The sequence below is a fragment of the Hippoglossus stenolepis genome, chromosome 1 (genome assembly GCF_022539355.2).
Source record: "Hippoglossus stenolepis isolate QCI-W04-F060 chromosome 1, HSTE1.2, whole genome shotgun sequence".
Taxonomy (NCBI): Eukaryota; Metazoa; Chordata; class Actinopteri; order Pleuronectiformes; family Pleuronectidae; genus Hippoglossus; species Hippoglossus stenolepis.
Window position 1 is genome coordinate 31,169,409 of NC_061483.1, and position 25,607 is coordinate 31,195,015.

Below are 25,607 nucleotides of genomic sequence, written 5' to 3' on the forward strand. Positions count from 1 at the left end.
CACAGGTTATTCAAAAATGTCACCTCATTTAATTTAATTTATATTAAAGTGTACCGTGATCTCTTTCAGGTCCTTGTCCTGTAGATTCTGCATGGGGTCAATAAAGTTTTGTTTGACGTTTATGTCCAGGGAGTCCTTCACATCTGCCATCTGTCTCATGGCCTCACCCATGTCCAGCAGAGCACAGCCTACAGGACAGAGAGACAAACCACAATGTTTCTGTTAGCCTGTAGTTTTTGTAGCAGGGAAATGTAACACACAAATCATCTGAATTCATGCACAACAGGCTGTTGATCCTACAAAAAGGAAATTATTGGTAAACAGTTTACACTATAGAAATATCTCGATTCCCCTTTAATCACTTAGGCTTTAAATTCTTTATTTCATAAGTTGATTTCCATGATCTCACTTATACAACCAAAACGTCCACATTAAAAACTAAGATTATATATAAGCCACAGCTGAACCTAACAGGATATACTGCACAGTTGTTGGTGGTTTTCCTCTCTGATAATCAAGTTACACAAACTCAAATCAAATTCATCACCAAAGCATTGAGCCATGAAAGCCTGAGGAAATGTGACACATCTGAGCAGGAAGAGTTGAATGTCTCACATCAACCGAAACAATTGGAAGTGGAATTAATGAACAGTGAATGACACCATAATGTAACAGAGCAGCAGAGTGGTGAGTAGGACATATGCTGTGGAAATGCAGTATAAAACATTGTATATATAAACTATAAACAAAGTTCAGAGTTTGTATCAAAAACAATATGGAGTAAAACTAAGTTGAATATGACTTATGCATGATGCTGTTGATGATCATTGTAACAAGCCTTGGTAGTTATAGGTAGACCAGTCTATAAACAGTTATTGGAGAAGTTCTGAAACATAAGAATGGTACCAAACACGGAGTCCTCTCCCAGTTCATGACCATAGCGCAGCATGCAGTCTCCCAGCAGGCCTTCAGTCTGAGGGTAGCCGGTGGTCTTCACCTGCCCTCGGATCTTAGACACTGTTGTCAGCATGTTTAGTTTGGCTCGAGAGGCTATAGAGAAAAAAGATGAATATTCCACATTCCATTATTGGGTTTCTTTTGCAAAACAAAGTTGTAGTAGAGTAGTTAAAAAAACAAAACAATTATGTAAAACAATTATGTATTTAACAAAATAATACACAATATGGTTCATCATTGTTTTTTCTTTTCTTTGACCTGGGTTAGGCTGGAGGTACTCTGTTGTTTTGGACAAGAGGTCAAACACTGACTTGTTGGTCACCTCAATTTTCTATAGAGATGAAGACAATAAACAGGAAATAATACATGTAAATATTGCAGATATTTTTGTCATTCTGAAAGATATTTAGAATATTACATTAATTCATATCTTACAATACGTATATATGTTTGTGTTTGTGTTTGTGTGTATCATAAATGTAAGCAACAAAGCAACAAAGCAGCAAACATAGCAAAACTCCATTTCCATCACTTCTGTCTACTTCCATCAGTTAGTTCTGCAGTTACATGTTTTCAACACAGGATGTCACTACCAAGTGTAAAACTACACATCCGTCACAGCAAACTCACCCTTTCCATCTCCATGAAGTCATCGTCCAGTTTTGTCCCCTCTGCCCCACTGATCTTCTCACTGAGTAGCTGCACAGAGAGAGCAACGAGAGAATTGTTAAATTGACTAAATATTAATGATTCAAATTAACCGGAGACTGTGAGATGTTCAAATGTCTTGACACTGTCCTTTTTGGACCATAACGTAGAGTCGATATATTGAGAAGAGTCCTAGAGTAAGCATCTAGATTTTGATGCAATGTCACTAATTTTCCTAACTTTTCAACATCAAAAAGGCTGAATACTACAAATACAACTACTTTTAAATGCAGTAAACATTACAGTAAAGACACTTAATGAAACTTTTGGATAACAACATAAAATAAAATCTCTCTCTGAACCATGCTTGCAAAGAGCAATGCAGAGGTGGCACAGGTTCAAGTTTTATTCTGGAAACCAAAGGATTACACTAACCACTATATGCACCCCCCACCCCACACACACACAATTTAGCAGGGGGATAACACATATTCCAAAAGGATTTTGTTAAAACAACTTAATCTCAGATTCGACCTCACTCCTGTGTACAGGTAAGCAGATACTGCTGCATGTAGTGAATGATGGGCATGGAAACATGTTGTGGTTATTCAATCCAACCTTTCACAAGTGAGCAATATGCTATTTGAAAGTGAAGCTGAATCAAGCATCCATCAGTTTCTAAATAAATAAATCCACACGAGTGAGAGAGTTTGGTATTTGTAATTTATGTCTAGTTGTTTAGGCTCATGTTTGTTGTGGTTAAAGAACTGGTAACATACCACAGTCAACACTTGTTCCTTAACAGCATTAACTGTAGTGAGTTTGCAGAGTTTTCAAATGTGTGTCACATAGAGTAATGGGACCACTGGGACAGACCATTCCCTGGCACATTTAAGGAGGATTAAAATTCTGTGTGCACAAATAGTGGACTAATACTAGGAGATTTGGGGCAGTTGGCCAGTGAGGAATAAAACTGATTTGCAGGTCAGTCACTGATAAACAATTCATGTAACTATTATGGATGCAAGGAAAAACTAATAGAACCACAAGGCAGTTATGTTACTCAGCCATGCAGAATGATGGCTCTTCTTTAAGGAGCAGTTTAGTAAATTAGCAGATTAAAAATAGAGTGATGAAGTGATGATAGGGGTTTCACCACAGACTCAGTCCGACTAAAAGTCCAATTAGTAGCTCCCCCAACAGCACAACATTTACAGGAAGCTACAAAGTGGGAGAACCTCAAAATCAATCCAGAATAAAAGACAGTTGAGCAATCACGGCTAGTGCTGAGTTGAAGAGTCAGATGGGACATTAGGAGCCATTTCCTCCAGGATTGTGTATGCGTATAAGTGTGTTTGTGTGACTGCTCACCTCTGTCGCCCTTCACACACAAAGTGTCAGTCACATGTATTTAGTAATCAGGATAGGATCATGGATCTGGATTGTTGTGTCCTGGCTCTGTATGTCTCATGTTGTGTGTAGCAGGTGAACTGAGAACGCACAGACTTTTTTCACTGTGTTAAAATGTGTCCCCCATCTTGAGCAAATCAAACAAACAGAAAGTAATTCCTCCAAGTATTGTACGGGTCCTAATAACGTCTGACAACCTGACAGCATCAGGGGTAATAATGAATGTGGTGGAAACCCTGTATTTCCAAATTCAACATACCGCCTTGTTGACATTAATGAGCTCTCCTTTCTCATCCAGCCTAAACCCATTATGTTTTCACTTCATCTCATCTCTACTTTCGTTTCTATTTCTCCTTGTGTGAGTCAGTGTGGGCGGGGCCGGACCGAGGCATTTGTGTGAGTGTAAACTCCGCCTCGCTCCCAGACACAGAAGAGAGGAGAGAAGCAGCACAACTCACAACTCTCTGTTGGTGACATTCTTATATAAACAAAAAAGCAACACAATGGGCAATGTATCGAGGTCAGCCAAATTATTGACTTAATGTTTATACATTGTACGATAAGTTGATATAGTAATAGGCCCAATCATGAGATAAAATCTTTGCTGCAAGTGGCTGAGGCTCAGTTCAGCTACCCTGGAAATCCAAACAGAGAACCCTACTGCCTCCATTCTAGTACAAGTGGCGTGTATACAGTATGAAGTGTACAGTGCATAGTAGTAATGCCAGGTGTAGGAGAGTTGTAGGGACCAAGTGGGTCAGAGCCTGGATAAAATTAGCAAGCTCAGGTTGTAGAAATCAGACAGCCCAATCAGGCTGCCAGAGCCTTTCGAGGACAGAGGGTAGGGGGGGACAGTGTGCCGAGTGGAATGAACAGGAAGGTACCACTGTACACCTTTACAAGTATGCTGCAAAACCTCTCATTTCACTGAGTAAGATAAGGGGATTGACCTCTGTGCGTTAAGTACAGACCTTTAGTCAGGAACAGAGAGCACAGTAATGCTGTTGGTTGCCCCATGTTGCTTTGAAAGATTTCTCTTTTACTATCTGGCAAATCCACTGCCAGCTTAAAAAAGGTATGTCACATCCAAAACACACCCATGACTATTTACGAGACTAAATACAACACTTTTGAACCATGTTAGATTGTTCAAATGGAGCCCTATGTTTTCCCTTCCCTCCATTCATCACCATGTCCTAAAATGGATCCATGAAAGAAGACAGAGGATTTAAAAGAACACAGTGTAGTTTGAAAATACTTTATGACTGTAGAATACCAAACTGGAATCATCTCACGTCCAAGAATTGCAAATGCTTTGCAAAAATTACATTTTAAAAGTCGATTTTGAAGTTTTTGTCAAATGAATTTGTGGAGGTGAGTGGGCTGGGAGAGCACCCTCACCTGCACCACAGAGGATCAATCAGCACAGGTGAGAGCTGTTAGCGGATTGGTCCTCGTGCTTAAAAGGCAGCGTCTGCGCTGCCTCATGGAGAGGGACTCAGAACGCAGACACGCGAGAAACGCCCGGACACTGAGCGAAGGACTGAGCTGGAAAGCTAGTTGCTTAAGTTTAAGTTTATTTATGTTTATTCTCGTGTGTGTCTGATTCAATAAAGTATGTTAAAAAGTGAATGGTTCATCTCTGGTTGCTGTGGGGAGAGCCCCGTGGCAAGGTCTACTGCCACAGAATTGTTTTGCCATTGTGTAGATTTTTCTAGATGAAAATTAAACCTTGATTCACATTAAAATGTACTGTGGAGTAAGAAGGGTTGCATGATGTTGCATTGAAGGGAGAAAGGGGGAAGCAGCAGTGCTCACTGTGACGATGACATGTTCTATGGTGCGTTGGTACATGCTGCAGCAGCAGGTGACAGCTGGGGGGAAATTGATGGGGGCCGTTGGCCCCGCTTTTAATCCACAGTGATGTCATCTTATCTACACATTAGAGCTGCAATTATCCTGAGCAGCGAATTGAGAGTGAATACAGGGCTCAATAAACTATCATTGTAAGTAAAACAGTTCCGATCAACAGGGTCTTTGGTATGAAGCCTCAGTGCTAACTGTCTGGATCTTTTAAGTCACAGATCAAAGAAGCCACAAGCATGGTGCATTCATTCATTGTTTGTGTGACTGTGTTGATAGATCTATGTTGCGTCTTCCTGCACTCTGAACACAAGTCTCAGGTCCAACCCGAACCCAGGGTCTGGGGGAGCGGAAGGGATGCTTGCTCCTTCCTTTGGAGAGAACACACGAACACCCACAGAAGAACAATATCTTTCTCTTTTTGCTAACATTGCTTAGTCTAAACAAACAAAATAATTACCCAGCATTCCAGACCAAGGCTGTTGTTACTTTGTATGTTAAAGGCTAATTCCCATTTATTAAACTCAGTTCTTATTCTCAAAGGTTTGGCCATAATTTCAAATTAAGGCCAAGTTAAATTACTATTATTTTCTGCACTCCTTGCTGAACAGCAACTGTCATAGGTTCAGAGCTATATCTTGTAATTGCAGGTCTGTCAACCTTAAGATTTCTCAAACTAGTGTTAGGAACAGTACTAACTACTCTGTTTTCAGAGTATTGATGATGGTCCCTCTTTCAGCCTTTCCAAATTCTAAAAAAATTTGAGGAAATAATTTACTCCACACACTGTATACTAAATCCTAAACGCAGGAGTAGCCGGCCAAATAATGATATCATCAAATTCTCTGATGATACAGTGATTTTAAGCTTGCTGCACAGGGAGGACTGCCCTGCAATGTACCTGGATGAGATTGACCCCTTAGACAGTCATTATCAAATTTTGAACATAAAAAAGACGGAGAAAAAGATGGAGATGATACTCGACCCCAGAGAAGTTAGAGTCTATGACCTGGTCATAATCAGTGAAAAAGTTATTGAGGAGGTGAGCCCTTTTAAATATCTGGGCACACAGCTGGACTGTAATCTGAAATGGAAAGTGCCCATGTAGACTTTCTGGGTGGGAAGCTAGCTCAAAGGCTGCACTTCCTAAGCAGACTTAGACTGTTCGGTATGATCACTAACGTTTTACGCTGCTGTGCTAGAAAGTATAATTAGATACAGAATGTTAATGTTACTATGGTTCGGAACTCTAACAGTCCAGCTAAAATCCAAAAAGGAGAACATAGTAAAACCGGCTATGAAGGTGATGGGCAAAAAGGACTATCAGACCATCTACAAAGGTTCTGTGGTCAGACTGGCACAAAGGATCCATTATGACCCGTCACACATACTGTTCTCTGAATTTGAACGGTTACTTTCAGGCAGACGTTACAGAGCCTATAAGTGTAAGACCAACCACCTCAAGCTCTCATTCATCCCAACGTCTATCAGACTTCTCAATAAGTAAACATCTTGCTTCGGCCATGCATCTCAATAACCTTTACACTCTGGTTTTTAGGTTTTAATGACATGTTTTGTTTTTTCATAGTTTATTAGTTATTTCTGTTATGGACGTTTTTTGGAAGTTGGTGAAAGGAGAACTCAGGCAGCAGCTGGTGTCTTATGCAAAATATTTTAATGTAGGTAAGTTAGTAATAAAGTAAGTTTATTTATATAGCACCTTTCGAGAGCAGAGATGTCACAAAGTGCTTTACAGTGTAAAATAAGCATACACATGCATACAAATAAGAAACACAATTAAAACTTGATGCATCAATAAGACCAGAAGGTACAACAATAAAGAAATGCTAACAGAGTAACATGAGTAATTGTCACCCCCAAGTCTGAAGATGTCTCCCACAGCATCCACATATATCTTCCTCTACTTGCATCACCCATTCTAACAGCACATCCATTAATGGCTAGAATTGCTGTCACTCTCTATGTTACATGGAGGTGTTCACATCCTATTGGATAGTTAAGCCTAAAGTATGCATAACTAAATCACATTGTGTCCTTACGTCTTGCCACTGGTGAAATACGCAGAAGAGTTAAAGTTAGTGAGAGTTGAAGTTGGTGTCTCTCTCTCTGGTGCATCTGAGTTAGATATGAGCGTAGACACTACATTGTACTGTTGGTTGGCCCTTTATCTATAACCTGACCTTGGGTACTGCTTAGAGAGACAAGGGAGTATCTGTGGAATTAGACAGGCACTATTCTCCTGTTCAGTGGGATGTCTTGAGAGGTCGGAATCGGCTTGTGAGGCGTGGGTGCACAAAGGAACATGACAAGTGGTGGTTTCTAACTCAAATAATGCATTCAGGTTTTTCAGCAAAAGGTTAACTTAATGCCAGCAGACAGCAGCTAAACAAAACAAACAGGTATTTTCAGTTGAACTTCTCTCTCTCTCTCCAGGGCAATCAGAGCCATCTCTTTCAGCTGGGCAGCAGCCTTGGCCCTGGTTACCCTCCTGACTATGGGAAATGCAGTCACTTAACTGGATGCCATGATGGGTCTGCTCGAGGGGATGTATCTCCCCTCGATGACACTCCCTCTCATGACATCACAACAGATATAATATAATATTACATTATATACATAATTTATTGTGACATATACAGTAATGTGTGAGGATGGTCAAAAGTTCCTTAACAATATCGTTTTAGTGGTTTATCATTTTAAGTGTTTTTTGGGCAGGTGCAATATTCAACTCACTTTTATTCTGCATTATTGTCTTGGGTCTTACAGGATATGTCCTTGTGTACTGTTTTTTGTTGTTTGTTGTACAATGTACTGTTCTGCAGCTCCGAGTAACGTCTACGCTACTCCGTACTGAGCACAGCGACACGGCACGTCAGAAGAAATAAAGCGTAACCACTGGTCTCGAACAGTAACGTTCTTAGGAGGAATGTGCACGGACACATTCTCTTCCTTGCATCCCTCCACGCTGCAGTGTTTCTTCAGTGATGTTTGTTGTGGTTAGCCTGTGGTAGCTAACAAGCTGCTAGCTCAGCAACAAGTCTGCTTGGTGTCGCGTTCGGTGTGGAGGGGTGGTGGTGGTGGTGGGCAGCGGGGCTGGTGGGTTTGGAGGCTGGACTGGTACCGGCTGGGTGGGGCTGAGAGATGAGTGCGAACCATATGACTCATACGGGGGAGGAAGTACGAAACGAGACGTTTCAATAACATATTTCTTAGAATGGACTGAGTGAAAAAGTCCGTGGAGTGACTGTTTTCATACTCTGAGGGTCCCTACTGACCCCTTCAAGTAATTACGGATAGTAAAAGCCCAGAAAATGTATTGTACACAATATGGCCCCTTTAATATAACTCAAAGAAACGCGATATGGGAGAGTATCTGAGAAAGTCAATGCTGTGGGTAAAACAAAAACAACAGCCGATGAAATACAGAGAAGATGGCAGGACATAAGAAGAAGAACAAAAGAAAAAATTGCTAATAATAAAACCTCTGCAAATAAAACAGGTGGGGGGCTGGTGGAAGAGCCAAATGCAGAAGAAGGTAAGTGCACAATAAGACAAACACGTGTTTTTCCTGGATATATTTAATTTAATTAAAGTGCCAGTGTCTAAGGCTTTCTAAGGTTCTCTTTGCAAAAAAAGTGGATATCTGGTCAGAAGTTCGTCAATCCCCGCCTCACTCCTCAACTCAGCCCAAATCAGCAGGCACCCCTGCACAGCCTTAAAAGCGCCCAGATTGTGATGACATTAATAGGGAGTTGCTGCGGCAACAACAAAATCAGTCTGCAGCTCTTCAATATGGATTGCCATCCATTGCGCAGGAGGTGAGAGCTGTTTCCTCTGTGGCACGAGCGCTCAGGCGCGACACTCGGGCCATTGTAGCGAACACCAGGCAGCTGGTCACCACTGTATCTGGCCCTTGCAAGAGGGATCGAAGATGGGGTACAGGCAGTGGTGAGGTCCCACAACGGAGCAGCCGGGGAATGGAGAGGGAGGAGAGCGCACCGGAGGAGATGAACTCACTGGAGACAAGCGCAACCTGCGAAAAAGAAAAACCCCAGTTAAAAATGTAAAGTTGGCAAAAAGAAGGAAATAGGAAGACATAATGAATGACAACTTTCATTTTCTTTAGGCTTGAAGTAAATGTTCTGTTCTTTAGTGGTTGTGAATGCTCATGGTGTTTTTCTCGTAGTTAAAGAGTATTGCATGAAAATAAAAAGAAACTCATACCTCAACCGCTCATGAGAAATGACTTTGAATTACATTGATGCATGCTCGCAATCCCGCAGCATTGGGTTGTTGCCCAACATGCAGCCAGTGGTATTGTGTGATTGCTTCTTGTTGGTGGCTCCAAATCAGCATTGAGCTCATCCAAAAGCTCCAAAATGGCATTGCTGGATAGGCGATAGGTCTGGATTATTTTTGCTTCTGTCAATCCAAACATCCAAACAAAAAAAATTCTCTCCGTCTTCTTCCATGCTGTCTCCTCCTCACCACAATAACTGCAGACATCTGTGCACAACGCTGTGCCGATTAGCACCTACCTTTCAAACGTATTAAATATAGACGCAGTCACGATCCCAGCATTTTGTTTCCATCAAGATACGTGTGCTAAATTAAAGTATTTGCATATACTCCTCCCAATATTTTCCGCATTTGGGTAGAAACGCCCGATAAAGCATATTCATTAAGCACACACACCGCATGTTATTCTGCACACAATCCTCAGTGCGCACCGTTAGTAGATCAGCTTGGATGTTTTTTTGCGGGTGAAATCAAGTTTGCACACGTTTTTACACGCGCAAACCTTTAGTGGATCAGGCCCTAAATCAAAACGGAGATTGTTTTATTATGTCTGAAACCTTTGTATGAAACCAATATTATATGAATTTCATACAAATTCTCATAATATTATACCCAATATATACTGTACAAGCACTGCAGTTGCAACAACCGAAAGGGATGCAAGTGTTACACAGATACTACAGAGAGAATAAAGTACCAAAAGTACAGAGGCACTGGCTGAGTGCATAACTCTGCCAAGCCTGGTGCCCTGTCTCGCAATGTTAGTTACTTCTTTTTCCCTTGGCCCATACCCAAACCGTTCACCAAATTCAACAAAATTGGTTCAGTAGTTTTTGTGTAATCCTACTAAAAGTTCAAGCTCGGTAGTCATTAACTACCATCATACTGCTGTTAATTATACTTCCAGCCGACTGCCTGTTTAATGAATGGTGTTGCTGATTTCCACAAACCAATCTTCTCTGCTGGAGAAAAGTAATGAACTTAAGCTTCTAACAAATTAAATAGTTTTAGGGGCAAAAGGGGAAAGACCATTAAGTCTATAACTAAAATGATTCTGTCAGTACTACTAATTTAATGAGTTTCATACAATTATATGGGTATTACCTTACAGGAATTAGTAGAAGCTTCTCATTAATTCAGCAAAGATACAATTCACTTAACATTACTTACTTCAACATTAGTTATTGTTAGTCAATAGTGCAATTTTGGCATAATCAGCCAAAATACTGCAGTGTATCCTGGTTTTACTCTCAGATAGTACATTGATGTTGCAATTGCATTAGCTATGCATTAGCTATGTTGCTATGAGCTACTTTGTTCATGAGTCACTTGCTGCATTCAATTGGGTTGTGTTTACTATGTTCACAAGAAGAGTTTATGACGTTGCAGGGTGTTCCGAATCAAGGAATTTGTCAAGGGAAGTTCCCTGAACAGACTTTCCCTAGTAGGGAGTAGGGATATTCCCTGAGGAAATTGTTGATATTCCAACAGTCAGAAAAGTGACCCGAGCATTATTGTGTAATTCTGCAGTTTGCATTCATGATCTCACCCTCTCACCCAAATCCATAGTGATTTAGTTTTAAATTAAATATTATTTATTTAATATTAATATTGAAATGGTAAAAACTTGGATTATAGCCTTACTGTACGATGGTGGCCCCACTTGGCCATGCCACTGCATTGAGGCCCATTACTCTGCGCCAGTCAACAAGAGATTCTGCTCCTGTGCTCTTTTCTTATGACTCACATGCAGAGCTGATCTTTATAATAGCCCAATGAATTAACATTTACTTGGTTCCTGGAAAAGCAGGTCAGTACTTCTACAACAATTAAGTTAAGAGGAAGACCACTTTATGTGATAATTTATGAAAAGAACACATTCATACATACAATGCAGTAGGAAAACTCTGTTTCAAGTTGACTGGAGCATGAAAATTCAGTTATCAAATCATGAAAAATGTTATCAATATCAAGAAATTTAAATCTTCACCATATGGTTCAAACTTTTAGCAAACTGGAAAAGGTGATTTCCTCTTAACCTCATGGAAGAGATATAAAGTTTACTTATAAGGTTAATAAGACAGGTTGGCTTTAAATACAGTAAGGTTAGTTCAATTAGTCAGGATTTGCAGAGTGTTAAAACTAATTAATGGAATGCAAAGATAAGCACAGTCTTCTGCTTAGCTTTACTGGTAGGTCTTGTGGGAAATTAGTCCGGACAGGTTATCAGGTATATTTGGACTGTGTGTCTGTAGGTTACAGATTAGAGCTGTCAAAAAGGGATGTTTGATTATTACTTCTTAGAAAAACTCATCTATTTTATCTATTTTGTGCATTATATCCATAAGAGGGCAACATGATACAATTAAATGAATCCTTAATATAGGTAAGTCTCTTCAAAGTTGCAGACAACAGACCATGCTTGTGAGGATGCGATCAATGAAAGTGACGTTTTGTCATGCAGTGCATTCAGCGGCTCAGGCCCAGATGAGAGCCTACAGGAGTATTTTAAAAATACAATTTCATTATGTAATCAAATTTAGAATATTTGCTGACAGCAAGACAGTCCAAATGTCATAAAAAAGAAGAAAAAAAAAGGTGTGATGCTTTTGTGTGTTCAGTGGTCTGTCAGTCACTGTCAGTTTGTCAGTCACTGTCAGTTTGTCACAGGTCACACTCCATTCAAACCACATGGAGTAAACAGCGGTTTCCCCTCAAAACAATGTGGAATCTCTCGAGGATGTGAATCGGCAGCCAACACACGTATACAGGGATTCTGAGGTTGTGGGTGTCTGTGTTAGCAGAAGCATATTGTTATGCTAACTGTGTATCCCAAAAGTGGTGTACTGAGAAGGAAAGAGGAGGGGACAGATTATCATTGATTCTATAATAATTAAAGAGAGGTATTCCATACAAACCACTTAGAATATTGTTTGTAATTTTTTTTACTTGACAGATAATTCAGACATTTAGAAGTGAGTTCATCAAAGCTCAAAATTACTGAAATACATTCATAACAATGCATATTGGACGGAGTTATGACCTTTCATCTGTGTTGATAGTCTGTTCAGTGGTGAGTGGAATGAGAAACTACAGTCACCCAGTCAATTCCAGCTGAGATCACAGAAGCGAATAAGTTCAACAGTATTTTGGTATTACAGCACAGATATCTTTTGTTAAGGTTCCTCAGTTTTTGAGCATTATACATCACCTAAAGCACATTTATATTTCTAATGTTGTAAGAGGATGAAATAGTATCACAGCATTTCAACCTTAAGTCTCTGTTTGGGTATTTCCCATGGCAGCAGCTGAGTGACAACCTAGGGCTGGTGTTGCTAGGAGACAGGCTAGCGATTCCTGTGTTAGCCTACACTACTAACAGGAGGATATCAAAATATTTAACATACTAACATTGATGTAATGCTTTTGATGAGTTATCAAAACGTGCACATGTTAGCAATTGGCCTTTAGTGTTTTTGGCCATTTGTCTCTACAACATTAATTCTTTGGGAGGGACCATCATCTTCAGTTTGTAATATACTCAAAATGTGGGAGCTAATGAGCCTAGTTTGCTAGTATTAGCACAAATTAAAATTGTGAATTTGGAGGGCAGCTAGTTCCATGATTGTTTTTCCAATTGTTCAAAGTCACCTAACACAAAAGCGTTGGGTTATATAGGAGGATGTTGCAACTCTATAGATTTATGTTTCAACTCTGTTTCTGAGGAATCATGTTTTGGCCATCATTAGGCACATATCATAATATGATGAGCCTATTTCACCAAATGTTAAGGTCAATATTCTATGTCTTGTGCAGCATCAAGACAGAGTGATGCCCACAAACCTACTAGATTTTAAATCAATGTCCAGGAATTCAAATTACATCTGACCACAAAACATACACAGGAAGCAAAGTAGATGAGTGGTGGGACTGAAACATTCAGTTAATGTGCGAAAAAAAAAAAAAAGACAAACAATGAACCTAAAGATGTTGCTGACAGACACACCACTTGACTGGTTGGAACCTTAATTTGTTTGAGAGAAAAAAGTAGTGGATATGTCACCTTGGACACCAAAGACCGGTGTGTATACTGAAGCTTCTTTAAATTCCATTCCCTTAAATAAACAGAGAACATTCTAACTGTGTGTACATGTATATAACAAGGCAACAAACCAAACACTTAGCATAGCTGCTCTTCATTGATTGGGTAGGGTCAATAAAAGGCTGTACACTTGGCTCAAAAACACACACTTTAGTGTTGTCCAGGTAGCTTTACTGGTTCCCCAATTGTGTGATTGATAATGCCCAGGATTTCCCACATAATTAGATTCCATCTTTGGCCCCGGTGGACCAGCAGAAAATCCACAGAGTTTTTACCTTCCTCAGCAGGCAGGCAGGCAGAACTGCATAACACTGACTCTCCCTGTGAATCTGTCAGTGAGGGAGTGCATATGATGGTGGCCTGATCAAGCCTTGATTTGTCCAGAATTGAGGTGTGCAGGTGGACCCAAAAATGCAGGAGCAAGTTCAGGAGCAAAACAAAAAGTGTCCTTTAATAAAAGGCAAATGTTCTTACAAAAAGAAAGTCCAAAATTTCACAAACAGAAAAACACTGGAATCAGAAAAGATTGCCAAAAGAGAGCAAGGGGACAGGATCTACAGGAACGCCAGGATTGACAAAAAAACTCACAAGCGAAAGATGTGAGGCCAATAACGACGACGACGAACTGACAAAGACAAAGGGAAACACAGAGACTTATATACACAGGGGAAGCAGAGATGATTGAACACAGTTGAAACACATAAGGAACAGGTGCAGGCGATCACAAGGGCGGGAAACAGGACAAAGGCAGGAAATAAAGCTACAGACACACAAGGAGCTACATTTTTAAATAAAACAGGAAACACAGAACTCAGGGGGAAAAAATACTGGACACAAAACTAAACACAAGGAAACACAGGTAATAGTCAATAAACCAAACACAAGCAAAAATGTCCACAATGAAAAGTGTCCAAAACCCCCCCAAAACTAATCATCTAAGAGTCCAACGTCATGACACTATGAGAGATTGGGCTGTTGTCAGGATGTTTGTGGAAAAGAGAGACAAGAAAAAAAAACTGGATAAAGAGCACTGTATACAGTTTTTATGTTATTATGATAAGGTGTTCTGACCAATATGAAACAATGGAAGGACAAATTAGACTGTGGCAATGCCCCTGACCTACAATCTAAGGTCAGGAACATCATAATGTCTAACTAGCAATATGATGCACTGCAATATAGAAGCATCAATGTTGGTTTTCCAATTGAAAATTATTATTTTAATTTATATTTATATTTATAGGAGGTTTAAGACACTACCTATCAGCCACATACAATACAGTCTTGACTTCCATCCCCAAGAAGTTTTACTACAATTCACAACGTAGGACACATGACTCACAGGGGGTGGGTGGGTGAGTCAACGACTCTCAACAACCACAAACGACTCCAGTGAAACCAACAGCAGGGCGGGTCCAGCCTCTCAGGTAACCTCAACGACTCCTAACGACCCTACAAGTTAAAAACCTGGGACTCCCAGCAGTCAGTTAGAAATGAAGAAGCCTCTTGGATGAGAGGTGAAACTTCTTCAAGAAACTCAACCAAGTCCAGTTCACCTGTTTTTAGCACTTGGACATACCATGACCTAGATGACTGAGATACTGTAAAAAGAGCCTTTCATTCAAGATTTACTGTACAGAGTTATCTACCCAACTACACCTGCAGCTGTGGTTCAGGGCGTAGAGCACGTCGGAAAAGGCAGTCTAGAAGACATTGTATTTTCATGTTTCTCGATCCCAGTCAGGCACATGTACTGGAAACCACTGCTCTGCTACAGGAAACTGAAGCTGCTGTTATTGCAGAAACTGTAAATGACTTAAAAAGAGAAAGAGAAGATTTGCAAGGAAATTAATAAGAAAAACAGGATGGCACCACAGTATTGGATTAATCCTGTTCTTCATCATGCCTGGGTTAAATGTGTCATTCCAGGTTATTGCCTCATTAGAGGCCTGTCCTGAGCAGGGACACACCTGTGTATTACCATAGTGTCGGTAGTTACCAAGTCCTGGCCAGAACTAATGTAATACTGGTTCCTTCAGTCAGGCTGCATGGTGTGAGTGGAACACGAAATCAGAACGACAGCTGGTAAACTAGAAAGCAGGATACCACTTATATGTGATCATCATCGTTTACCTATCTAGTTTCTCTCTTGTTAAATCAAAGAGTTAATCTGCAAAAGCAGCATGGAAGCCTTCTAACGCCACTGATGTATTTGAAATACAATCTATATCCAATAATGGACTGCATATTAGCAGATATTGTTCTTTTTTGATATGACAAATAACAAAACATGTTTGCCATATCCTTTATATTGTTTTTGACAATATTGTGACCAAGATATATAGCGAACTGCACTTTTAACAAGTGAACAAATTGTGTAAATGTGACGAATACCTCATTTATTTTGTAGGATCAGATTGCTCATATATAGCTTGACTAAAATAAAGTACATATATTCCCCTGACAACCATTGGGGTTCAGATTGTGATCTGATCAGCCAAACCACCTCAGGAGGTGATCAGGTACTCATTGTGACACAGATTACAAGTCAAAATGCAATTGATCTTAGTGTGGAAACTGGAGACACATATTAATATGAATATGTAAATCAGGTTTACATGTAGATGCCATCTGGATTCAAAACCCATTTTAATGCCTGATTTGATCTGACCCCTACAATAGGTCTGGACAACTTTGTGTTTTTACCTGAAAGAAAATGTGAGAAAATTGGTGAATACAGCAAATTCTCCTAAAGCACTCATACACACCACTTGAGAGCAAAACTATAGTTTTTTTTTGCATGAGGCCCATTTTTCTCATGGTGCTGCATCAATTTTATATGACATAAATTGCAATTGTGAGTCCAATAGATGTGATACTATCACATTCATGCCTAATATATCTCTCACGCTATATGTTATCAATGAATAGTCTTCCAGTAACAATGAAACATTTCTAATATCATTTGTGACAGAGTTCATCAAGACTGAAAACCACTAACTGATACTGGTAGTAGCTCACCATCACTCACAATCCTGAATCAGAACATTGAAGTTGATCTGCCCAAGTAGTTAAGAACATTTACTGAAAAATTCTGACAATTGAAGTGACACCAACAGAAGTTTGTTTCAGTTCAAATATTAACCATCTTCTGTTAAAATGAACAAAAAATGTTTAGGAACAATTAATTGTGGTGTACAGACATCAGACTACAGAATAATTAAGATTAAACAGACAGCAGCCATGTGTGTTATAAGCTCGATTAAATTTGTGTTGAAATTATGGATTTACAATTAATTAGCTAGAGATGATAATTTGGAGGCATATTAGCACATTGTTTTGATGCACGCTACCAATTACAAGATATTAGAGAAAGATAAGGCTGATAAGTTAAATTAGTTAGCTCCAAGTTAAGTCACCAACTTTGAAATAGAACTACAATGTAAAGTGCTATTGCAATGGAAACTGCCCATATTCTGTCTCCTGCCTCATTCCTATACTCATTTACCTTCCTAAAGAGCAAAGGGTAGACTTTTCTATCAGGAACTCTCAGCCAGAAACAAATAAGGTCGGATTTTGCTTCCTCACTCTATTGTCCCAATACTAAATGTATTTCATGCTCGCTGGAAGCTCAAATGATTATTTCTATACAAAATTCCACGAATACTATTTCAATGTGACAAAATACAGTAGTAACCATTGTCACAATATGGACAAATGGCAGATTTGTGCAAGTGTCAACAACAGCAGCAAGAAATTAGCTTGAATATGATATGTGTTGTAGAATACAAGTGTAAAAAGTATGTTAAGTCAAGAAAGTCAAGATAATATCCTTGGATAGATTTAAAAATATGTATAAATAAAATTTTGTTTTTTCCTCTTAAAAAATGATGAAACTCCCAGAAAACTTAACTCAAAACAACAGTAGAGCTTCTGGTATCATATTTCACTGTTGGGGAAATCCTCCATGAGAACACCCCGTTTCTGTGTATCATGTATCAGGCTCTCATCTTGCACCACAAACATAAGGTGATCCACGTCACCATGAAGACACACACAATGATGATGAGCTGCTGAAATGTTAATGAGCTGAAGAGCTGCCTGCCAGACAACCAGGCGACTGTGGCTCAGTCTCTCCATCATGCTGTCATTAAAGATGGATGGATTATTTTCACTGAGGTGTGGGCTACATTACTATCATGTTTCTGTATCTGGTACAGGGTGCAGGCATCCACAGGTTTTACTGACGACATGTTAATACAGCAGAACAAAGATAACCAATATTGCAGATGTGCATGCACTTGCAGCACACCCGGACCTGTGGTGATGACATGAGGCAGGTCTGACCTTAGCTTACACTGTCCCACATAGAGGGAGTTTGGATTTTTGTATGCTGCCAAACTTAAGCCTCCAGAATGCTTTAAAGTAATACTTGTCAAGTAGGAGTAACACCGATTACAAAACTTTCCAACTGGCCCTACCATCTATTTATCTTTTTTTCTAGACATAAAACCTATTTGGATCATTTTGATGCATCAGTGACTGCCCCCACGTTCATCAAATAAAAGACGTTGTAAAACACGGCACACACTGTGACAACGTCTCCGGAGTTGGGGGCAATAATCCAGCCAATCCTGTGCTTTGACAGACAATGCCGTCACCTCTCTGGAGTACATTTAAAAAATGATGGAGACAAGCACTGCTAACAATACACCGGAGACAAGTCGTCAAAAGTGTGGGATTAGGTGTGGGCATTAAAACTTCCAAAGAAGACTGTTAGCTCCAAAAATGTACAACGCTGATTTCAAATGACACAGCGGCACAACATCACTGTGGTACGAACCTGAAGAGAAAACATGTTGGAGCAAGTGAAATCAACTTGCACAGGTTCTCTTTAAAAGGTTTAAATGTTAAATGTTCACACAGAACAAGAGAGAAAGCAAGAGAGAGAGAGACAATTCAGTTGAATTAACACTATCTTTGATTTTAGTTTCAGATATCTACAATTTAATTCTGACTAGTCATAATTCAAGGTCATGATATCTACAAAACCAGTCTGACTATAAACTTTTTGTAACAGACAATTCACAAATCACATACACTATACAATGACTGGTTAGGTGTGGGAATAGTCTTCACACAACTACCTCAGTCTCTGTGTGTGTACGTTACAAACAGCACAGAGCTGCTGTCCTCTGTGTGTCCACTTAAACCGCATGTTTTCTTTTTCTCACTGAATAAAATCAACCCGCTAAATGTAACATTACAACACTGTTTTCTCGCCAATTGTCCTTCATCAACCTTGTTAGATGGGATAAGATCTAGTCTGTTCGTTTATTGTTTCAAAACAAACCCAAGTGCAAGGTGTATCTTGTTTTAGAAAAATATATGAATGTGAAGTTAATCTTTGGTACCATTATCTAACCCCAAACTCCAATGTCCAAACTCCCAGCTTCACAGTAAATGTCTGCCACTAGCTTCACATGCATGGGGCAGTACATGAAACAAAGGTGTCCAGCCAGATTCACAACAGTACCTTGAACCCTTAGACCAACAGCACACCATGGCATTTTGGTTTCCACTTCTCCACCTCATCTATACAAAATAAGATACTATCATCTTAACATGTCTGTTCTACATGTATAAAAGGAATATACTGTAAGAGTGCTTGCTGGGAGCGCTGCACAGAATTATCCATCTATCTATTATCTATAGAGCTTTTCAACTTAGATAGCAATTATCAACAGAATTTGTAAACTTAGTCAATGTATGGAGAGCCGGAGGAGATGGCAGGGCCCGCTCGGTTGGGCTAGATTCAGTTGGCAGTGCGCAGGGCGAATGATGGAGACACAGAGAGGAGCAGTAAATTACTGACAGAGCCGGTGCAAACTGTAAAAAATAGCTTTTTTAAGGTCCAAACATATATGAAAAAACCCAAAATGAATACTGTAACAGAATTATTTAAACAGCATTTGTATAGAAACAGTTCTGTCCCAAGCTTTTTGATCCATGTAAACGGTTGATCACTAAATCTCTTATCACTATAGCCAGTTTCCACTGTACCACAAGACCAACCAACTCTAAATCTATCTGTCATGAACTTAAACTTACAATAATAGTTAGGTCTAGCAGTTAAGAGATTTATCAGAAGCTGCAGACACCTGTTGCTAATATTGTTCTCAAACCGCTCCTCCTGCCAGTGAAAATCAGTGGAGGAGCAGACATTGGGTCACCGCAGGCTTTAATGACTACCTCGACTTCAGGAGTATTAGTCATAAAACTTCACAGACAGTGGTGGGTTCCACCTGTACAAATGACTGTGAACTTTGAACATTACACTGAGCCGTGGATACAAGGACAACAACAACAGTGCTGTTATCAAGTAACAGATAGAGGAAGGAGAGGACTGTTTTCTCTCTTTTCCTTTGTTGAAAACTGAAGATCTTTACGTTTTGAACTGTTGGTTTGACAAAACCAGACATCTGACCAGAACCTGAAAAATGATCAGCACAACAATAATAATGAAAATAACCAGAACTGAAGCCCTAACTAAAAGTTACAACTCAGCAGTCGTTTTCTGCTTCATGCTTGAGTTAAAGCATGAACTCATCTTGACATTGTGTGCACACATACACACACAAATGTATCTAACCTGGCCAGACATGATGTTCCACTACATCCTTCTAGCCCCCTCTCTCCTAATAGTGGAAAAAGATTCAGATATGGCTGAAATAAACAGGAACTGACAATGTTTCCCTCCCCACTTATCTTCCGCTGGTTGAGGGACATTTATTTATCTGGTCTCATTTCAGGGGGTACTTCCCGTTCAGGAAGCAGGTGAAACACCAAACAATATTTTCACATGCAGTACATGGCAAACAGAATTCTAGAAACTGATCCATTATTAGTTTTTTTGGCAGGTATGAAAAGTCTGATTGATAGTCACAGCTTGTCAGGTCTCACACCTTGTTTCCACTAGCAGAAAACCACTGAGGGTGGTGCGAATGACTGAATGCTCTGCATTGTTTCACAGAATTGGCTTTGACGGCTCCACTGCATGACTCAGAGGAGATAACACTGTCCATGAGAGTATAAAGCCCTTCCCACTAAAGGAAAAGCCTGTACATAAATGTGTCCATATAATGAGTATGTGAGAGTGGACAACATCCCTAAGTTAGACCAACATAGACACCTCCATGTTATCTATTGAAATTACATACAATTATTTTAATAATTAATTGTAATTTATTATAAATAATTAGAATTTCTATTATAAAATAGAAGAAAACCGGCACGTCTAGTTCAATGTCAAATTACACTGATCAAAGCATGGAGGGAATGACACCACAACAACAGTGCGGAGCAGACAGACACAAAACGGAAGGTGGCAGGTTGACATTTGTCTCATGCACATGGGACTAATTTCACATGTAATCAGATTTTCTCTCTGCTGTGAGGGGAATAGACAGTCATACCCTGAATAAGACAGTAAATCTCTAATGTGTGGCCTGATCTATGATTCAGTCACATGCTGGTCTAAGGTCGTCAAGGTTGGCAAATGAGCAATTACAAATTATTTTAAGAGCTTGATTTAAAACCATGCAGTAACTTTGTGGGAAATACGTTTTTTGCAGTGTTTCCCACAGAATTAAAATGCCAATGGCAGGGGCTGCCTGAAGGGTCCAGTGAAATGATTTGGCAGTACAACATGAGTATTTGACAGTTGTTCCTTTTCACATATTGATGATAAAACAAAACTATATGGTACCGCCAGAGTTTGGAACAGGGTTCAGCTGAGATGTTCAGGGTCCTGATATACATGGGTAACATGGGGCAGCTGCTGCTCAGGGCTAAGAGCGGTCTAACCAAAAGGTCTGCGGTTCAATCCCGTCTTCCCCATTCCGCATGTCGAAGTGTCCTAGGGCAAGATACTGAAGTCCACAAATTTGCCACTTCTCATAGAGAAAGTGCTGCATATAGATGCATTGTACGCATGTTTGTGTAAATGGCAAAAAGCGTACGATACAGAGCTTTACGAGACTATAAAAGCGATATATAAATACTATTTAAGAAAATCTAGTTGTCTCTCCAAGCTAATGCGTGTTAACTATGCTCACGGTCACAGATCAAAAATGTCCAGCAACCTTTTTTGCTAATAGTTCAGAAGCCAGAGACTATATCGTATTAAGTAGTTGTGTTCTGTAAATTCATTACTTCTAAACAGAGCCACAGCTAAAGCAGGAAAACCAAATGCTGGAACTGAAGAATCTCAGTCGACCGAGAGATCTCTGACTGATTGTGTAAGCAAACAATTCTTCAAATCATTATGAAACTATGGTGATCTACCTATAATTGGTAGATAATTAATCAGAAACACTAACGTTGTTTTCATGTCAAATGAAATGCATTTTTTACCAAAGTAAGACTGAAAATTCCTAAATACATCATGTATTGAATAGTTTATGCATACCAAGTGTACTGGAAGTAATTACTTCATTTTCCAAAATCACATGATAACAGATGTTATAAGGATTATTGAAATTGTCTGCCTGTTGTTATTAAATACAATAGAGGATTACATTCTATTCTACATGAATTGCCTTATATATGATTATCTATGAAAGACCCTGGTTCTGACAAGCAGTTACATCATCTGCTCATGTCACTTCTACAGTAAGAAACTCTTACTGTAGAATACACGTTGAATAAATTCAGTGAAGAATAAAAGTCAACAGGGTCAGAGAGGCTCTATTAAATTGTATTAATTATGAAATAACCTAAGCTTAATAAATTGTATTTGACACAAGTTTAATCAATTAGCAATTAAAATTACACACATGTACACATTGTGTCTTAAACGTGGTTATCATGGTGACAACAACTGTAAATTAATGGAGGGTAAGGGTTACGGTGTCCAGAAGCTCTCATCCCAAATAAAAATATCACAGTCGATGCTGCACTTCCTCCTTTGAAGTCATTCAAATGAAGGGTTAGGGTTAGGGTTAGGGTTAGGGGGTTACCCTAACCCTAACCCTAACCCTGTTGACTAAATCAAACTACAGCCAGAGCAGACAGGTAGGACAGATCCAGGCCTGCACTCTAGTCTGTGTGAGTGTGCCATTCAAATTAAAGTGTAAAATGGAAAAACTATAGTAGAGATAATGTAAAAATTATTCTATGTTTTCACAGGAAGGCTGTCCAGAGTTTCCTAAAAGTGACTACAATAAATTACAGTATTTCACGGATATTACAGAAACACTATTTACTGAGCTTGTCGCTTAACACAAAAGAATAAAACCAAAACCAAAACCAGCAGGCTCCATGTGTTTGAAGGGAACACCTAGATGAGCCTGTAAGGAAGCCCTCATGCCAAACTCTAGTCTAATCCAATCCATTTCCACCTGTAAAGGAGCTATTGGCTCATTTAAAAATGTTCTTAAATACTTAAATCAAAGCTTGAGTGATGGATGAATCACCAAGAGCCACTGCTCATTTAGACCAGCAGATGAGCCAGCTTTTATTTTCCAAAAACACATACTAAATGTTACAAGTGGTTCATAGTTAATCACAGCCACCCACCACAGTGTATTTTGGTGGCAGGAGGCTTTAAGAAGAAGAAGAAGAAGAAGAAGAAGAAGAAGAAGAAGAAGAAGAAGAAGAGGTGTCTTTACGAGTAAAAGTGGATTGATGCATTTCCAAATTAAAAGGAGAGTCCAACCTGTGTTTTACATGGAGAACTGAGTGTTTCTGGTGGTCAGGTTTGACAGATGACACCTGTACAACTTAGAATTCTTCTGGAACTATCCCACAACAAAGCAACACATTAGACACATGGATGATCTGACATCTGGACAGAACAGAGCGAGCGACTGTAATGCAGTATACATAATATACACCTGTTCCTGTCACTGGTCCAGACAACGAGAACCAGGTCAAACATTTGGTGTGCTACGAGATGGAGACGTGATACATCAATAGCAGAACCGAACGATCCACTGGACTTCACTGTGTCGGAAACGCTCTTGAATCGTGTTAAACCGCGAAAGTGTGTTCGCATGTATGCGAGATATATAAAATTGTCATATATGTCCAAAGACTTTGGTGTGACGATGTCTTCGTTTAACATGAACTTATCAGGAGGAAAAGGAACGTGACACACAATACGCACAATCCATCGAAACCTCACCTGAGCCGGTGTAACGGTCCACAACGATACGATGTAATAACTCACTATTAGATTTGTATTATTATTAATATTATGAAGCCTGTTTCCGTTTGTCGCTCACCGTTAACATCGATCAATTGTTGTGAGCGAGCAGTGAGAGGCGTCTCCTTACCTGACTGGCTTTGTGGAACTGTTTCTTCAGCCCGGCCACAGACATCATGGACCGCGTAACGTTCACCTCCGGGGGAAATGTCCCGTGGAACCACCGAGCACCAAACAGAGGAAATGTACGTTAAAGAGCCGAGCGAGTCCACAGCTCCACACTCATCAGTCAACACTGCAGCCAGACCTGGGGAATCAAGTTCACACCCGGAAGCACGACAACACCGGAACAGGCTTCGTTGTCATCAAAATAAAAGTGCCAAGTCCAGCACTGATTTTGTTTTTCTTTTATGGTATTCATTGGTATTAGTATGGTTTTACCATATGACTGTGTAACTGGTTTTAATTTTGACCAAATTCTCTATATATGGGTAGAAGTTTCCCATCAGAGTTCACCTTAACACGGTCTCACCAACAGATGGGACATGTACTTAATACACATTCCCCTTCACCATTCACCATTAAGGTAACGTAAAGTACCTTTAAATATCTTATTAGATTATCCAAATGTTAAATACATGGCCTCTCTTATACAATATATAAGAGATATTGTAATGTTCACTGAAACTTGTAACGTGTTGAAAGATTGTGTACTACTGTTCCGTCTCTATTTTATTCTGAAAGTATATACCGGAAATGTGGTTTACGTAGTCTTGCTCATCTTTTCGAGCGGAGAGGGCTTCCTGAATCGCAGAGATGTCGCCACTTCTCAAAGCCCATTGGCTGACAGCTGCTCGTGCGGAGGAAACGGCGGAAGAGAGAAACGATGACTTCACGAGCGTCGTAAATATCTTGACAAACAACTAATGACAAAAAATAACAGGATTAGCGGACCTCTGTGGCTGATGTATCAGTTTGATATATGCAGTCTATTTGTCAGTGAAATAGGAGACAGATTGTGACCAAACAAATGAACAATTTTCACAGATTCACTGATTATGGATTGTATCACTAATGGTGAACTTGGTATTTAACAAACTTCTATATTTGATTGAATATATCTCAAAGGGCTTGGACACCTACCATTTTCCAGTTTCATATAGATACAGAAGTAGATGTTTGCACACATAATCCTGCCCTGACTGCCAATAAATACAAAAACTCAAAATATCAGGCAGTCTACCTCCCCTATCTCGCTGGCTAACATGAGCTCCCTCTCCCTCTCTCTCGCTGACTCGCTGACTGGGCTGCTAGGCATAGAGCCTACAGCAATATTTCATGAATTCAATAATTCATTGTTCGATACTGTTGTAGGGTGTTCTCTTCCTGTCCAGCTCTTTTTTTCAAATCTGCTTGATGTGGTGCTGCACTTTTGGTGGGGCATGCACCGGGGATTTGGTATCACCTTTCAGATGGATTTTACAGATGTTTATGGTGGATGTGGTTCAGGAGTTAGAGTGTGTTGTCCACAAACACAAGGTTGGCAGTTTGATCCCCAGCTCCACAAGTCTACATGCCTAATGTGAGCAAGACAGTGAACCGTAAATTGTGTAAATGGTGTATATGTGTGATAAAAAACAAGAGTAATGCTGTATGAATGTGTTTGTGTGAATTAAGACTTGAAAAGGACAATAGTAAGGAGTCACATCAGATACAGCACGTAACATCCCATGTCCTCTGCATACTGAAGGATTCTTATTGAACAAAAAGCATGTTAACTAACGCTATCCTTATGCTAGGGCTAATGAATGTAATCTGCAGGGTATTTCATGACAGACTTTCTATACAGTCCAACAAATAGATAATGTCACAGTGGGTTGCCACTTCTTTCAAACACAAATAATTTATCTTAGTTATAAACGCCCACTAAACAACCTGAAATTAGGATTTTTAACTGATTCAGTGAAATACTGTGATTATAAGAGTTTACATATGAGGAGCTATTGTTTAGTGCAATATCATACTAAAAGAGCGGCATTCATAGAACAAGCTCATATTTTTGGTGAAAGGTGAACTGAACAGATCAGTTTGCAGCTGATT

General features: G+C 39.6%; 1 protein-coding gene across 2 annotated transcripts in view; it reads right to left on the reverse strand.

The window, feature by feature from the left end:
* sh3gl3a (SH3-domain GRB2-like 3a) overlaps positions 1 to 23,824 on the reverse strand; it is a 35,850-nt gene extending 12,026 nt beyond the window's left edge. For both annotated transcript variants that reach the window (XM_035162378.2, XM_035162369.2), the window contains exons 1-5: positions 23,638 to 23,824; positions 1,588 to 1,656; positions 1,216 to 1,288; positions 907 to 1,050; positions 55 to 188 (exon numbers count right to left, since the gene is read on the reverse strand). In XM_035162378.2, coding sequence (XP_035018269.2) covers positions 55 to 188; positions 907 to 1,050; positions 1,216 to 1,288; positions 1,588 to 1,656; positions 23,638 to 23,685 — 468 coding nt within the window. In that variant the 5' untranslated portion in view covers positions 23,686 to 23,824. The remainder of the gene's footprint in view (positions 1 to 54; positions 189 to 906; positions 1,051 to 1,215; positions 1,289 to 1,587; positions 1,657 to 23,637) is intronic.
* Between the last annotated feature and the right edge of the window lie 1,783 nt (positions 23,825 to 25,607).